The sequence below is a fragment of the Sminthopsis crassicaudata genome, chromosome 2 (assembly GCF_048593235.1).
Source record: "Sminthopsis crassicaudata isolate SCR6 chromosome 2, ASM4859323v1, whole genome shotgun sequence".
NCBI lineage: Eukaryota > Metazoa > Chordata > Mammalia > Dasyuromorphia > Dasyuridae > Sminthopsis > Sminthopsis crassicaudata.
Genome location: NC_133618.1, coordinates 238,944,105 through 238,960,496, shown reverse-complemented (window position 1 = coordinate 238,960,496; position 16,392 = coordinate 238,944,105). Strand labels below are relative to the sequence as shown.

Sequence of the window (16,392 nt, the reverse complement as noted above, 5' to 3'; positions counted from 1 at the left end):
GTGATAAATACAAACAGAGCTGATGTTTGGGGAGACATTACTTCGATGTCAATATCATTTTCTTGTCTGGAATTCTAAAAGAATTCTAAATTTTAATACTAGATACTCTACAGATTCTAAATTCTCTACAGATTCTAACTTCTAGAATGTCTAGATTCTATAAGAAGAGAAGATGACAAATATCTTGTAATTGGCTCTTCAGTATGACTTTTCAGTTTAGAACCGTTTGGATCTTATCAGTCCAACTCTGTATTCTGATACAACCACCAATAATTATTGGCAGTTGTGTGGTGCAAGAGATTTGGGATTAGAGAATATGAATTTAAATTCTGATTGCCACTTACCATCTCTTTGACTTTGGCCCGGTCATTTAACTTCTCAGCAACTCAGTTCCAGCGAGTAAAAAAGAGGGGATTGGAATAGATGATCTCTTAAATTCTTTTCCAATTTACAATCTGTGATCTCAAACACCCTTAAAAGTAGTATACTTCCCACTCCCTCCCATAAGGAAGATTCCTTTCTCACCAAACATCCATCCCTCTCACCTTTTTTTTTTCTCTGAAGGTCTCCTCTCTGTGCAATTGTTCAATTTCATCCCTGCCTGGGAGTTGCAATAGAATGATGGTCACAAAGTTGAGAACTCATGCTCCTTGGGGAAAATATCATCCCTTTCCCTTTCTGCTCCTTGATTTGTCTCTGTTGTCTTGCATCTTTCTTACCAATATGGGCAAACTTCTAGCTAAAGCAGAATCCTCTGTAGAGCTTGTTTTTTGATCCTTTCCACTAACTACAAAAATGCAGATTTAAGTGGAAATTAAAAAAAAAAAAACAAAAAAAAAACTACATGACATAGAAAATAAATGTAGTGTTTTTGAGATTTTTTTTTTCCTTTGAAGCAATCAGAACTTTGAAGTAAATCTCAAACAACTTCAGGAACATTTTTAAGGGTCGATGATGAGAAGACTGGGAAATGTTTATAATTGATAATGATGCTCAAAATTTCTTCCTTCTGGTTTTCTCAATTGGGGTTTCAAAAGTGAATTTTTTAAAAATTACTGGAGATACAACATTGAGACTATGGCATAGTAGAAAGAATGCTGGACCCAAAGAGTCAAAAAACTTAGGTTCCAGTTTCATTCCTACTGTTCTCAAATTGTATGATCTTTAACAAAGTCTCCTCTATAAAATTCAGAGATGGAGGAAGGAGGAATATCCTTTTGTCCATTCATTCTTAGTTAACTTCTTTTTTAACATGGTCATAAATGTACATTATCCAACATAATCCATGGATCTGGGTCTGCTTCTCCCCTCACTTTGCATTATTTCATAGAGGTCTCTCCACATAGCTTTGCATGTCTCATTCTTGTCAGTTTTAATTACATGTGAGTATCTGACTTCATTAATATACTGCAATTTCTTTAGCCCATTCTGTATCATGGGGTTTTTAGAGTTAGAAGGGCACTTAAGATAGATCATTTAGGTCAATCCCCTCATTTTACAGATGAAGAAGCAGAGCATTTCTTCATCTTTAAAATTATAGAGTTGGGCTGGATGATCTCCGTGGTCTCATTCCAGGGCAGACATTTTATGATTCTATCATAAAGATGATCATAAAGTTTCTTTTTTAGTTCAAGCAACCTATGAGTCTGTGATTCTTCAAGATGCCTCTTTATGAAGCTAAAAATCATGGGGGGGCTTTTTTACTGTTGCCGAAGAAGTCACCATGAAAAAAATAAATCACTCCTAACTCTACTGAGAAAACTGATTTCACACTCTAATATAGTTGGGAAAGAGGACTGAAATAAAACTAGCAAAAGGAATATTTTCTCTATGTTTCATTCCTAAATCCAAGAGTTCCTATTGAGTCTTCCCAGCATGACAATCACTGTGCTAAATGCTATGGAGGATGCAAAAAAGCCTCAATTTTGGTACTGGCACTCCAGGAGCTTCCAGTTTTGTTGGAAAATAAAACACACCCATCTAGAGGATAAATGACTTAAAGGCTATAAAACTTTGGAGAAGGGAGACCTCTGGAGTTATCAAGGTAAGCTTCAGAAAAAACAAACAGCTGAGTAGGTCTGGAAGGATTGGTAGAACTTAAATAAACAGAGGGATGATTAAAAGGAAACACTGACTGGGGAAGGGAGGGGAAAGGATTATGAGTAAAGGATCTAGATTTGAGAAAAGGTGTGGTTTAAATGATTAAGATTTAAGTAAAAAGTACATACAGGGAGTTGTCATAAATAAATCACAGGAAGATATAGAATCTGTTGAAGCTATCCAAACATGCTTGGTAATTCCACTGTGGAAGATTTATGGAAAAATCTGGATAAGAATCATATAGAATATAAAGGTATAGATAAGTTGCCATCTGCCCCATATAAAGGTGTAGATAAGTTGCCATCTGCCCCAGGGAAGAATCTCCCACATGTATAAGATTATATCTCCATTGAAGGGTTGGAGTAAAGGTTACTCTTATTATGGACAGTCTAGAGAGGTAAATAGTTTAGACTTGATAGAGTAGACTATCCCACCATAGTAAATGATATAAGGAAAGGCATAATATGGTAATCACAAAGATTATTAGTCTGATAGAGGTATAGAAATTGGCTTAGAGATACCATTAGGAAATATTTACACGTTTTACAAGTGATTTTTTTTTTAATTGATATCTCTTGTTTTTACAAGGTATAGATTTCCTCCTATATACCTCTCCCACCCTCTCTGAGGACAATCCCTTTGAATAAAGAATTTTTTTTAAAGAAAAAAGGAGGTTAAGGTGGGGAATCTGCAAAGTCAATTCATACATAAAAAACCAACAACATTATATTCAATTTACCATAACAGTAGACCTTTCCTCAACTATATAAAGGAGTGAAGGGAGATATCTTTTTATAAATCTATTTTGGGAGCAAATTTTTTTTCATATTTTTGCAATATTCACTTTTCATTGTTTTGTGATAGTTGATCTCTACATTTACATTGTAGCAGTTATATATACATATAAATACAGATATATATATACATATATAAAATATATAAACATTATATATATATATATATATATACATATATACACACACACACATATAAATATATATATATATATATATATATATATATATATATAAAATTTTTCTGGCTATGCTTACTTCAATTTGCATTTAGGTATGTAAGTCTTTCCATGGTTCTCTAGGTATTTATCATGTTCATAATTTTTGTTAGCACAGTAATGTTTCATTTTGTTAGCCATTCCACAATCTGTTTTGTTTCCAGTTCTTTGCTACCACAAAAAGTGCTGCTATAAATATTTTGGTGTAAATGGTTCCTCCTTTTTTTTTAGTGACTTCATTTAAGTACATACTTAGCAATAGAATGTCAAAGTCAAAGAGTGTGGACCTTTTGGCCACTTTGTTTGTATAAGTCCAAATTGCTTTTCAGAAGGATTGTACTAATTTATAGCTTCACTAACAATTCATTAGAGTGCCTGTCTTTCTATAACTCAGTCAGCACTGCCTATCCCCATGTTTTATCACTTTTTTCCAATTTGCTGGCAGTGAGGTAAAACATAATTTGCCTTTTATTGTTATTGATTTGAAGTATTCTTTCGTACAACTGTTAACAGTTTTCATTTCTTCTTTAGAGAACTGTTTATACATAGGCTTTGAGCATTTCCATGTGTGTAAATTGACAGATTTAGATTGAGACAGACAGACATGGGAGATGAGGTAGGAGAAGGAGAAGGAAAAGAAAATAAGGAGATGGGAATTGGGAAGAATGGGAGGGACAGACAAAGAAAGGAGAGGCAGGACAATGTTGAATGGTAGATAGAGATCTGGCTTTGAAACCAGGAAGACCAATGTTCCATTCTTGTCTCTGAAATATCCTGCGTGATCCTGGGTCAATTCATTTTAAGTGTTTTAGCTCAAAGCTTCTTATACTGTGGGTCATGCCCCAAATGGGATCACATAATTACGTGGGGCTCTCAAAATTATGATTTATTATCAGAAAACGTTTCATTTGCATACCTATTTATGTACCTAAATATCTGGGGTCATGTAAAACTTTCTTGGGCAAAAAGAGGTCGTAAGTGGGAAAAGTTTAAGAAACCCTGGTTTAGCTATTCTCTTAAATTATAGGGTGAAGGGGCAGCTAGATGGTGCAGTGTACAGAACACTGCTTCTGGAGCCAAGAGGACTTGAGTTCAAATTCAGCATCAGACTTCACATTTACTAGTTATGTGGTGCTGGGCAAATAACAACCCCAATTGCCAAGCAAAAAACCATAAATCTATAGGGTACAAACAGTTTGCTGACTTCTGTTTGCTCAGGAACTTCCCTCATCTGGGGAGTTCTCTGTACTAATAAAGACTAAAAGTCTTTATCTTTTAAAAAACATGATGTTTTTAACCTCAGGAAAGCAATTTTTGTTATTCAAGTTTATGTGGCAAAAAGAAGTGAGCTGGCAATTATGTGGTTAATTTAATCCATAGAAGCAGTCAAACTGGACGACTTAGATTCCAAACTGGGAAGAGAGAGGAAGTTACAGAAGCACAGGATCTTATTTGTTATGGCTTATTGAACTCTCCCAACCTGTTAGGGACACGAGAGAACAAACATATAGTCCAGCCTCTGCCCTAAAGGCTTATTTTCTAAGAACCACATATGCCTAAGAGAAGGATCAAAGATTTTCTCTATGTGTTTCAGTGACAGCAAGAGAAAGAAAGGTAACAGAGCAGTGAATGTGTCCCAAGGACAAAGAAAATTCTATTTCCAGCAAGCAGCACACAGAATGAATGAAGAGACCTTAACAATCGTCAAACTTTCTTATAGATAAGGAATCTATAAGGAAACAGCCCCAGAAAAATACAGTGACTTACCCAGAGTCACACAACTAGGTCAGGGCAGTCCTGGGAGACTGGATCTACAGGCCCACTGACTATGGGTAACTTTACTACACCCCTGTTCTACAATGTGACACAATTTCTCATAATCTCATTTTCCAAGCAAATGAAGGACATTCTTTTCTCTCTGCCCAGGAAGCTGCAAACAGGAAGCTATTATTGATCTAAGTGTTCCCATATTTTAAACATTGTTTAAGGTTAGCTCTGTGGAAGTGCTTGAGGATCTGTAAACACACAGAGGCCATTGCTACAATCTTCAGAGCATCTTTTAACTGGGAAGGGGAAAACAGAGAACTAAAGAAATGTTCCGAGACTGGCAGCTGTTACCTAAGGTATTAGATGGTGGGTCCCAACCAAATATTATTAAACAAATAATTTGTAAGGACTGTATAGAAAAAGAAGCAGGAAAAATCATTCAATCAGTGTGTTTGGGAAGTTGTAACACATGAACTTTAATAAATGAGGAAAGACCTCAACAGTCGTCAACTCTGTTGGCATAAAATCTAGTATATCCTCAATGAAAATATCACTTTTGGAAGATTTGATCCAAGTTCATTTTCATTGAGATTCTATTAGATTTTAGCCTACAAAGATAATCTTTATATCTTTCTGTAGCTACTAAAGTACTCTTCACAGAGTAGTTTTTCCCTCTTTTTCTTCCTTCTTTCCTTTCTTTCTTTCTCTTTTCTTTCTTCCTTCTTTCCTTTCTTTCTTTCTCTCTTCTTTCTTCCTTCTTTCCTTTCTTTCTCTCTTCTTTTCTTTCTTCCTTCTTTCCTTTCTTTCTTTCTTTTTTCTTTTCTTTCTCCTTTCTTTCTTTCTTTCTTTCTTTCTTTCTTTCTTTCTTTCTTTCTTTCTTTCTTTCTTTCTTTCTTTCTTTCTTTCTTTCTTTCTTTCTTTCTTTCTTCCTTTCTTTCTTCCTTTCTTTCATTTCTTAACAATTGGGATTAAGTGACTCCCAAGGTCATACAGTTAGTTAAATGTTAAATGTTAAATGTCTGAGGCCACATTTGAACACAGATCCTCAATTCCAGGACTGGTGTTCTATCCACTGTGCTATATAACTGTCTCAGTAGTTCTTAATTGATATTTGTTGAAGGTTTGTTGTTGAAATAGAATCCAAACTTGTTCATTTAATCAGCAACATTTGCTTTTTTATGGTTTTTTATGGTTATACATGTATATTAACTTTTTTAATGAATCATGTTGGGAGAGAAAAATCAAAACAAAAGGGAAAAACCACAAGAGAAAAATAAACAGAATAGAAAGTGAACAATCAGCAACATTCGCAACCAAAATGAGGTGAAAATATCAGAACTACTGAATCAAAGAAGTTTTTTTGATTTTTCAAACCTTACTTAGTTAGTAACTATTTCCATTTAAATTAATTAATTTAATCATTTAAAGTAGCATAACAAATTTTTGGTTACTTCCTTATAAGGAATCATTGTCTATTCATTTTCATTTCCCTTTTCTTATGTAATTCTAAACAATATTATTTCATTCTACTGGTTTTAGGTTTCCTTTTTGTTTGTTTAGTTTGTTTTGCTTTGCTTTTCATTATTTAAAAGAGATCTTTCCAGATTTGTTTCGTGGTCCTCATACTTGGCAGTCCTAAATACATGATAGCATTTCGTTATTTTAATATCTATTATTTACTAAATCATAGGAACTTTTTAGTTCAGTTAGAATTTAATAATTATTTAAGTCTACACCCTCATTCTACAAAAAAAAAAAAAAAAAGGAAACTGAGGGACAGAGGTGTCAAAACTTATTCAGAGTTTACAGGTAGTAAATGTTAGAGATGTGAACCTAGGTTTTCTATAATATCAAATCTAGTGCTCATTCTACCATAAATACTCTCTGGAACTGGCACAAGAACCAAAATAAAGGGCCATTGTTAAGAATGTATATTTTATTCCTTTCCACCAACTACTAAGACTACAATTTCCTATGCACTACAATGAACCTTCAATGTGCAGTCACTTTGCAGACCCAGGAAATTAAAAAAAAAACAACAACAACAACAACAAAAAAGCAAAAATGCCCAGCAAAATTCCATCATAAAACACAAAAGTGGCAGGGGAAAACATCATAAAAACTACAATTCCATTGACAGGGTAAGGAATTTGGTCAGCCAGGAGAATCTTATATTTGATGCCAAGAATGTCCACTTCCAAGTACTTGCTATGTCAGGTTGAAAAAGTTTAACTTTTATAGCATGGTTTTTCTATTTGCTTTTTTATACAACAAACCCCTCAGGAACCCAAAAGATGAAGTGTGATGCACCATTCCCTACCAACCTCCTGCCCCCTCAAAAAAAATAAGTTTTAAAAGACTTGTGCTACCTTCAAATTAATCTAAAACTCACTATAACTTCCTGACAATCAAGGCTTTCTCACAGCAATTCATTCTTGTCAGTAATATTTTGTGCCTATAGGAGCTTCAAGGTTATGGCAAAGGAAGGACAGTGCTAAGTGCTGCAGGCAGGAGAATCATAGTCATAGATTGCAGTGGGTCCAAGAAGACCTTAAGGATCACTATGAACAGTCCCTCCATTATCCACAGTATGAAACAAGTGTAAAGATGATGTCCATTTCTTCCATTGTCCACAGTAAGAAACAAGTCTAGAGACATAAAGCAACTTATCCAAGATAACATATACATTCAAAGGACTTTAGGCAGCATTTATTTATTTGACTTTGGCAAGACAATTGGGGTTAAGTGACTTGCCCAGGTCACATGGCTAAGAAGTCCTTTGAATGTCAGATCCTTCTGACTTCAAGACCAGTGCTCTGTCCACTGCATCATCTAGCTGCTCCTATTCATAGGACTTAAGAACTGAATAAGATCTTAGATATCACTTCAGATGTATGAAATACACCCTCCTATCTTACATATGAGAAAATTAAGATCTATAGAGGCAAAAGTGACTGTGGTTCTCTAATTAATTAGTAGCACAGCTGAGAATAAAACCCAGAGTTCCAGATCCCAATATTTTTTTCATCATCTGATGCTACATTAAATAAAAACTCAAGTCAACAGAAAGTAACAGGATCAATAGTAGAGAATGAATTCTCAAAATATTAAATTTTCTTAGAATTATAGAATTTCATTTTGCAATTGCTTACTGAGTTCCTACATAATAAATGTATCTTGCAGTATGTTCTTTCAAGGAGCAAGAACAGGATAAGACATACCAACATACTAAAATGTATGATGTGTTGGAGCATAAATTCAGGAAGACAAAGAGAGGCTTTTATAGCAGAAGTAAGATCCCTGGTACCTTTACATATAGAAATCATGAGTCTCCTAAATAGGTATTCACGAAGGAGTTAGTAGAATTTCTTTGGTGATAAGGCTCATACCAATGGACCTATTAGTTATTATATTTGTTTCTATGTGTCTGATGATATGTCTAAGAATGTACCAACCATTGATAAATAAATTTGGGTGGGAAGAGAAGGGGCATTTTATGGAAGACTTTGAATGTTGAAATAGACATTTCTTATTCTGGAAGGCAACAGAGGGCTACTGTAAATTAGAAAGCTTCATCCAAGAACACTGTGCAGAATGGATTGGACTTAGACAAACTAAATAATGGTAAGGAGGAGCTAGATAAAAAGCCAGTGAGTATGAAGAGATTAAAATGTGGAGCAGAAATGGGGGAAAAACACTCTAAAAGAAATATCAATAGGCATGGGTGACAGATTGAACATATGGAACAGAAAAGAAGGATTTAAACATGGTTCTCTGATTTTGAAATTCAGTGAGAATAGTTGTGTGCCGTTGACAAGAATAGGGGACTAAAATTGTAGGGTTGCCTAAAAAGTAATTCCTTGGGTATATGTCAGAATTCTGTCCAGGAAATTATTCTCACCTTTTCCTATTCAATAATAACCCCAACCCAACTACTCTCATCTTTTTTTTTTTTTTATCTTCCCTTCAGTCAATTAAAGAGGATACAGTTTCCAAAGGTGCAGAGGAAAATGTAAGTTAAATATAAAATGATTGAATCATTCAGATTTCATCCTTGACCTTCTTGATCCATTGGCTGTCAACCTCTGGGGTCTTTTGTAGTTGCATGAAATAGGTATGAATTATGGTAGGTTCTTTCATCCTTTCAAAATAATCATTGGTAATCATGAGAATTCAGGGGCTTTGATGAAAATTGTAATCCTCATTACAATTGCTATGTTAAGACCACATGTTGCCAGTATACCTGCCAGGGCACACCTATAATAACCACTACCAGGCGGTTGATACTGGTAGATTGCTTGAGCTCTGGAGTTTTCAGCTGCAATAGTGCTAAAACCCACTGGATTTTGCACTAACTACTGTGCCAATATAGTTAGCACCTGAAAACAGGAAGCCCCCACGTTATTTAAGGAGAGGCAAACTAAATCACAAATGGAACAGATTAAATAAATAGTAAGACAGACCATGAGTAACTGCTGCATTTGTAACCCTTGCAAGATAAGAAGATCCAATTCTAAAAACAAAAACAAAATTTAAAAAGGATGATATATGTCTCTGTTTCTTACCAGAATTCATTATTATCCAGGGACTGAAAGAATCTACCAAATAGAACAACCTCACCCATCCTTATCTCTGGGGGATCCTCTCATTCTTGTTCATTCACTCTCTCTTGATTAAGTACCAATCCAGATCATGTCTTAAAATTTATCAGCACCAGCCATAATAGGGGCATGAGGCATAAGAACACCTGTGAACAGCTCACACCAAAAGATTTCCGTGGTCCCGAGCTCAGGCTTTAGTATGGCAGCCCTTGAATTTTACCTTGATGCAGATATGTCTACCCCACTACTTCTTTGACCTTTGGTCAGTGGCAGAAGTGGCCAATATTTCCAAGAAGGATAAATTAATGCCCAGGGGGGAACAGATCAGTCCCAAAACTCAGAAGCCTTTTCCATTCCAATCAAGCATACCAACAGAGATAAATAAACTGGCCGTGTGACTAGTACAGTGCTAGTCCCCTGAAAGAATGCCTCCCCCAAGATGGTTTATAATTGGTGTTGACGACATTCACAGCTGTTCTTGGAGTGAACCAATCACTTTTCTCTGGCTCTTTCTGAGGACTCCTTAACCCTCGACATACTGCTGTTATGTTTCAAGTCTAGTCAATACTAGTGGATCTGAATCTAAACATCTTCCAGAAATGCTGTTTCTAGAGTAATGGAAGTAAGAACAGATGTTTCTTCTTATGAATTGTTAAGAGTATAAAGAGGAAAAATATTTCAACCTGCTCCTTTCACTACATTAGGCTATGCAACCAAACCAAGAGAGCTCTTCAATCCCTAGTTTCTTAGTATCCTCCTATATATTTTCCAGGAATTCAAAACTTAGCTTTTTCGGTCACTTGGAAGCAGGAATCCAATGCATCTTTTGACCTTGACTTTTCAATTAAATTGTGAATTAAAACCAGAATTCCAGTTGGCAATACAACTTAAACATTCTCACAGAAGCGACCTCTCACTTGAAGAAAAATATCTCTTTTGGATGTTGTCGAAGGAACATTTTGTCCACTGGGGCTCTCATGATAACTTTTAAGTCTGGTTTCCAGAGCTCTGACAGAAGACATTTCATTTTCTAGAGTGAAGTTTTTGTTTTGTGTGGGGGTTTTTTTGTGTGAATTGAATGTGAAGTCATCTCTGCAGCTTACAAAGTATAAATAACAAAAGATATACAAAAACTTACAAAGGGTAAGGAAAGATGCAAGGTGGTTTTAAAAGGAAAAGAAAGGATTCACACAAAGGCAACTTTTCTTCCCTATCCCACAAGATTTCTGCTGGCTGGGCTTTGAGCATAGCATTTCTATTTTTAAAGTCTTGAAATGTCTTTTTCTTAAGGATAATGACATGCCTCTTGGATGAAGCCACTATAAAAGCATGTGTTTTCACTATGTTATGAAAAGCTGCTCCCCAACAAAGTCATAAACAACTGGAAAAGAGAGAATCCTTGGAATTGGAGAACTGGTCCAAGCTTAGCTCAACTACATGCTCGTCATGTGACTTGGACAAATCATTAATTTAACCTTTTTGGTTTTTGCTTTTCTAATCTGAAAAAAAGGAGCCATTGGGTTAAATCACAGATCTAAAATGAAAAAGAACATCAGAGGTTACCTTGTCTATCCCCTTTTTGCAGACAAAAACTTGAGGCTTAGGGAGATTAAATGATTTGTCCAATTTCTGAGAGATAGAATCAGAAGCCAGAATTTCTGACTATAGAGCAGAGGCCCTTAACCATTTTGTGTGTCATGGTCCCTTTGGCAGTCAGGTGAAGACTATGTACTCCATTTCAGAATACACATAAAAAAAAATGCATAGCATTACAAAGGAAACCAAATTATGCTGAAACTAGCTATCCAAACCTTAAAAGAAAAAACAAAGTCACAGACTCTAGGTTCAACATCCCTACCTGAAATACAATAATCTCAAAATGGATCAGGAAATCCAATTCTGTTTGCTATCTGTGTTACCTTGAACCAGTCATTATTCCAATCTGAAACCCTCAATTTTCTTTTCTCTACTATGAGGAACATTATGGCCTGTGACACCATATAAATTATAGATGCATATGCATATTTATACTTTATATATACTTAGACAAACATACATAATATACATTACATATATGCATATATGCCATATATAAGCATATACCATTTATATTATGAATGTATATATACCATGTATATATTATATATTTGTATAAGTATACGCCATATATAATATATTTCTATTTTACACATAATATGTAATTATATATCCCAAAGGATTGTTATAAGCATCAAGCAAGAAAATTATAAAAAGTTATTTTGTAAATCTCCAAATTCTCTCTGTGTATCAGCTTTTATTATTGACAAGGCCCCTTCCATCCCTGAATTCTATGACTACTTCCAAGGGAATTATACCTTTATAATTCCTTTAAGGTTCCTGTATAGAGGAGGAACATGAAACAAAAATTTACCTTTTTTGTAAGTTTATCTTTTCCTACTCTTGATCTAGGTGAGGGAAGGAAAATAGATAAAGCATTTATCAAGTGCTTACTATGTGTCAGGCACCATGTTAATATATTCACCAGTACTGAAATTGTATTCAAAACACTGAAACAACTGCTTGTTGGGAGGCCCCATGATACAATCAAAGGAACACCCAACTAGGAGTCAGAAGATATGCTTCTCCTCCTGACTCTGTCATCAGGGACATTTTAGGGGTCATCTAGTCTAAATCCTTCATATTACAGATAAAGAAACCAAGATCCAGAGAGACAAAGTGATTTGCCAGGTGACATAGCTGCGTGCCGTAAATGATGAGCTTGAGATTTGAACTCGGGCCTTATAACTTAAAATCTGGCACTCTTTCTGCTTTCTAACACTATATATCTTTAACTAGCTTTTGTTTAACTAGCTTGAGTCCAGGAGAATCCTCTAACCTCTTTGGACCTGTTTTCCAACTTTCAAGAGAAAGAGAGAGATAAGATCATTTCTCCTTCAACTCTGACTTTCTTTGATGCTAAACTAGTAAGAGACCATATACAATATGACAATGGAAAAGAAGTTCCATTCGAATTTCAGCTTTGATGATTCTGTAAATAGATTTTTTTCAACAAATTATCCTCCAAAATCTATCTACATAGTGACAAATTGACAGAGATACTGAAGTATCCCTTGTTTCATTAGTGCTTTCTGTAAACAGGCCTTAGACAATGGAAATTCATTTAAAACAGGAAATGTGTAGACACAGCCCTAAGGAGGAGAATCATTCATAATACATGAAACATGTTCGACATAGGAAAAAATTACTATCTTGAAATAAACTAGGCATAATTGCACATAAAACTTAAAATCATAACATTAATATTTATGTTTCTTGTCCTTTTTAATTAGCTGAGAATGATCAAATTTCTCATACTAAAACACTTTATTTTATGCTCAGGTATATCTTGCTTTACCAAATCCCAATATAGAGAAATCCAAACAAACAAACAAATATATATATATATGTGTGTGTATATATATATATATATATATATATATACATATATATATATATATATATATATATATAAATGATTATTTTATAAAGGGTGATAGTTTTTTTTAATGTTTTGTTTTGTTTACTAAGATTTCTTTAGATAACAAGTTCTAGTGATTTTTAGGAGACCTATCAATTAAAGGGAAGGCTACCTGCATTAAATGAAATAAAGAATTAAGCAGTTAAAACATCTAGTACTTTTCAAGCAAAATTTGACTTTTTAAAAGTCCAGAGAGATATGGTACTTCCTGCAAGAAATCCACTACTAGTGTTTACTCCAGCACGTGCATTATTTCCCATTATTGAAAGAAACTAAAAATTGTTGCTTCCTCATATAGCCTATGAGTGCATTTTCATTCAAACAATAGCTCAAACTCAATTAGAGTAGTTTGTTTGAGCCTCAAACACTTCTGAGGAACAAATTGCAGTTAAAACCCCAATATGACAACTAATAGATGAATAATTTCTTTATTGGAATATATAATAGTTCAAAGAAATGAGTCATTCCTTCCTATGCTCCCCCCCTCCTAATTTGCCTACAGAAACTCAAATTGCCTTATCTGTTTAGATATAGGTTATAAGTATGTTTTAATAAAATAATAAAAGTTAAATAAAATTTTAAGGGAGCAAAAACAAACCATATTCCACTGTGAATAGATTTCTAAAAAGCTGCTTTCTGGTTGAAACTATTTGAACCAGACCTCTAGACATAGGTCTGATGCAACTCTCTGGACAAGAAATAGAATGTTTTCTCAAAATGCAAATGAAGTAAATTTAAGGTATCCTACATAACCAGTCCAGCTTCATGTGTGTATTACATTCTTCCCAATGAAATGTTGTAATAGTAAATCATTTTAAAATATAAGAAAAGCCTCATTTTTATCATGATTTGAACAGAGGACCCTACTTCAATCCCAACCCAGTCACTTGCTACTGGTGTGATCTCAAACAAGTCAAGTAATTTCTCTGAGCCTCAGTTTACTCATTTGTAAAATGAGAATATTGGATTAGATGGCCTGTAAGGTTCCTTCCAACTCTAAAATTATGCCCTTATCAATCAATCATCAAACATTTATTAAGAGTTTACTATGTACCAAGGCCTGTAGATACAAAGGCCAAAAAACAAACAAACAAACAAACAAACAAACAAAAACCAGTGCTTTTCCTTAAGAAGCTTGCATTCTACTCAGAGGAAAAAACATGCACTTTTATAAGAATGTGCAAAATACAAAATGATCACAAAGTAATTTATTTTGTAGGGATGCAAAAAACCCCAGCTGTCAGAAAAGACTTCATGTAGAAAGTGGCTTTTGAGCTGATACTTAAAAGATAGTAGATATTCTAAGAGGTGGAATTAAAGAAGGAATGCATTCCAGGCAGGGATGGAGGAGGAACAATTTAGCTGCATCATAGTATATTGTGAAAGAGAGTAATTGTATTGTCACACCCAAACCAGAATTTTAGAGCAATATGGATTTTATTCCAGGAATATGGTAAACAAGACTTAGAATCAGAAGAATCAAAAATTCAAGACCTGGCTACAAGCCTAAGGACATGTTACAGAGTTCCTGGGAGTCTCAGTTGACCCATTATAAAATGGGAATGATAGATGCTTTCTCTACCTTACCTTGGTTCAGGTCTGGCTTCTAACATATCCTGGCTATGTAAGTCACTTGATTCCTCAGTGTCTTCTAGAAACTCAAAAAACAATAAATTCTAAAGCAAGTCAGAATTTTTATTGGTAGAGAATTTCCAATATCAAAGGCTAATATCAAACTAGATCGCTCAGTTGTATAGAGTTCTAGGTCTAAAGTCAGGAACACCTGAGTTCAAATGCAGCCTCATACACTTATTAGCTGGGTGACCCTGAGCAAATCATTTAACTCTGTTTGCCTCAGTTTCCTCATCTGTAAAATAAGCTGGAGAAGAAAAGGCAAACCCAATATCTTTGCCAAGAAATGCCAAATGGGGTCGTGTAAAGTTGGACTTAATTGTGCAGCAAATTCCTAAACCAAAGAAATAATAGAACTAATACAAAATAACAATTTATCAAGACAGTTTTGAGGCTCAAATGAGATCATCCATACAAAGTACTTTACAAACCTTAAAAGTGCTATATAAATATTAGCTGACATTAGATGAATGGAAAATCTTATAAGTTGTGGGTAGGTAACTAAAAACAATTTCCACCTAAACAAATTCTTCTTTTTGGGATTTAAAGACTTTCATAATTTGACTCCAGGCTACTTTTCCAAGATTATTACATATTACTCCCCTTGATACATTCAACATTCCCAGCCAAACATTCATAGCTAACATTCTATCTCCCATCTTGATGATTTTGTATGGATGGTATCCCATGCCTGGAATGTTCTGCCTCCTCATCTCCACCCTTAGAATTCCCAGCTCCTTTCAAAGCAAAGTGCAAATACCACTTACTACAAGAGACCTTTCCCTACTTCTCCCAAACTACCAATGCTTCTGAAATTAATTTGTATTTAATATATGTGTGTTTTATACATACTTACACATATATGTGATGTTTCTCCTGATAAAAAGTAGGTTCCTTGAGGTCAAGAACTGTCTGGTTTTGGTTATTTAACAGTTTCTCCAGTGCCTAAAGCACCTAGCACATAGTAAGCTCTTAATAAATGCTTGGATGACTTGTTGATTAAACCACATAATAAAGATCTGGTCCTCTGGATATATAGGTAGGTTATCCCTTCACTGTCACTGGGAGCATGACTTCAGAAGTAAAGTAATTATCATAAATGGGAGAATCAAGTTCAATACATAATTGGGCCCTTTGGATATCTCTCCCTATGACACTATCACCCCCATTTTATAGAATAGAAAACTGAGGCTCCCAGGGATTTGGGACTTGTCCTTAGTCTTTTTTTGTTTTGTTTTTTGCCGAGGCAATTGGGGTTAAGTGGCTTGCCCAGCATCACACAGCCAAGAAGTGTTAAGTGTCTAAGTTCAAATTTGAACTCAGGTCCCTCTAACTTCAGGGCTGGGTGCTGTCCTTAGTTTTGCAGCCAGGTCTTGAATACCCAGTTCTTCTTATCCTAAGTCTGTTCTACTCTACTCCCACTTAGCCTATAAAAATAAAGAGTTAAAAAGAATACATTGGGCTCAATTCTGGGGCCTTGGAGAGCATATTTAAATCAATTCTGAAAGGAATAACTTTTAATTAAAATAAGACTGGATTAGGAGATAGTTTAAAATTCTTGAGGAAAATCTCAAACTTCAATTAGGGCCCTGTTACAATTTGGTTTCTTTGAAATAGTATTTCTTTTAAGAGTAAAAATATAAGAAACAGACAATTTTTTCAACCTTAATGGTACTGTATATAGTAAATGTTTTCTCTTAAATATAATATTTAGGTCTTATGGAAAATAAAGGCTGGATTTTAAGATGACCTATGCTGTTCTA

At 34.7% G+C, this 16,392-nt stretch overlaps 1 protein-coding gene across 12 annotated transcripts in view; it reads left to right on the top strand.

The window, feature by feature from the left end:
* Nucleotides 1-16,392, top strand: part of BCAS1 (brain enriched myelin associated protein 1) — a 92,392-nt gene that overhangs the window by 45,648 nt on the left and 30,352 nt on the right. For 10 of the 12 annotated variants that reach the window (XM_074288642.1, XM_074288636.1, XM_074288634.1 and 7 more), the window contains one exon: nucleotides 8,850-8,891. The exons of the other annotated variants lie outside the window; for them this stretch is intronic. In XM_074288642.1, coding sequence (XP_074144743.1) covers nucleotides 8,850-8,891 — 42 coding nt within the window. The remainder of the gene's footprint in view (nucleotides 1-8,849; nucleotides 8,892-16,392) is intronic. 12 annotated transcript variants of the gene reach the window in all.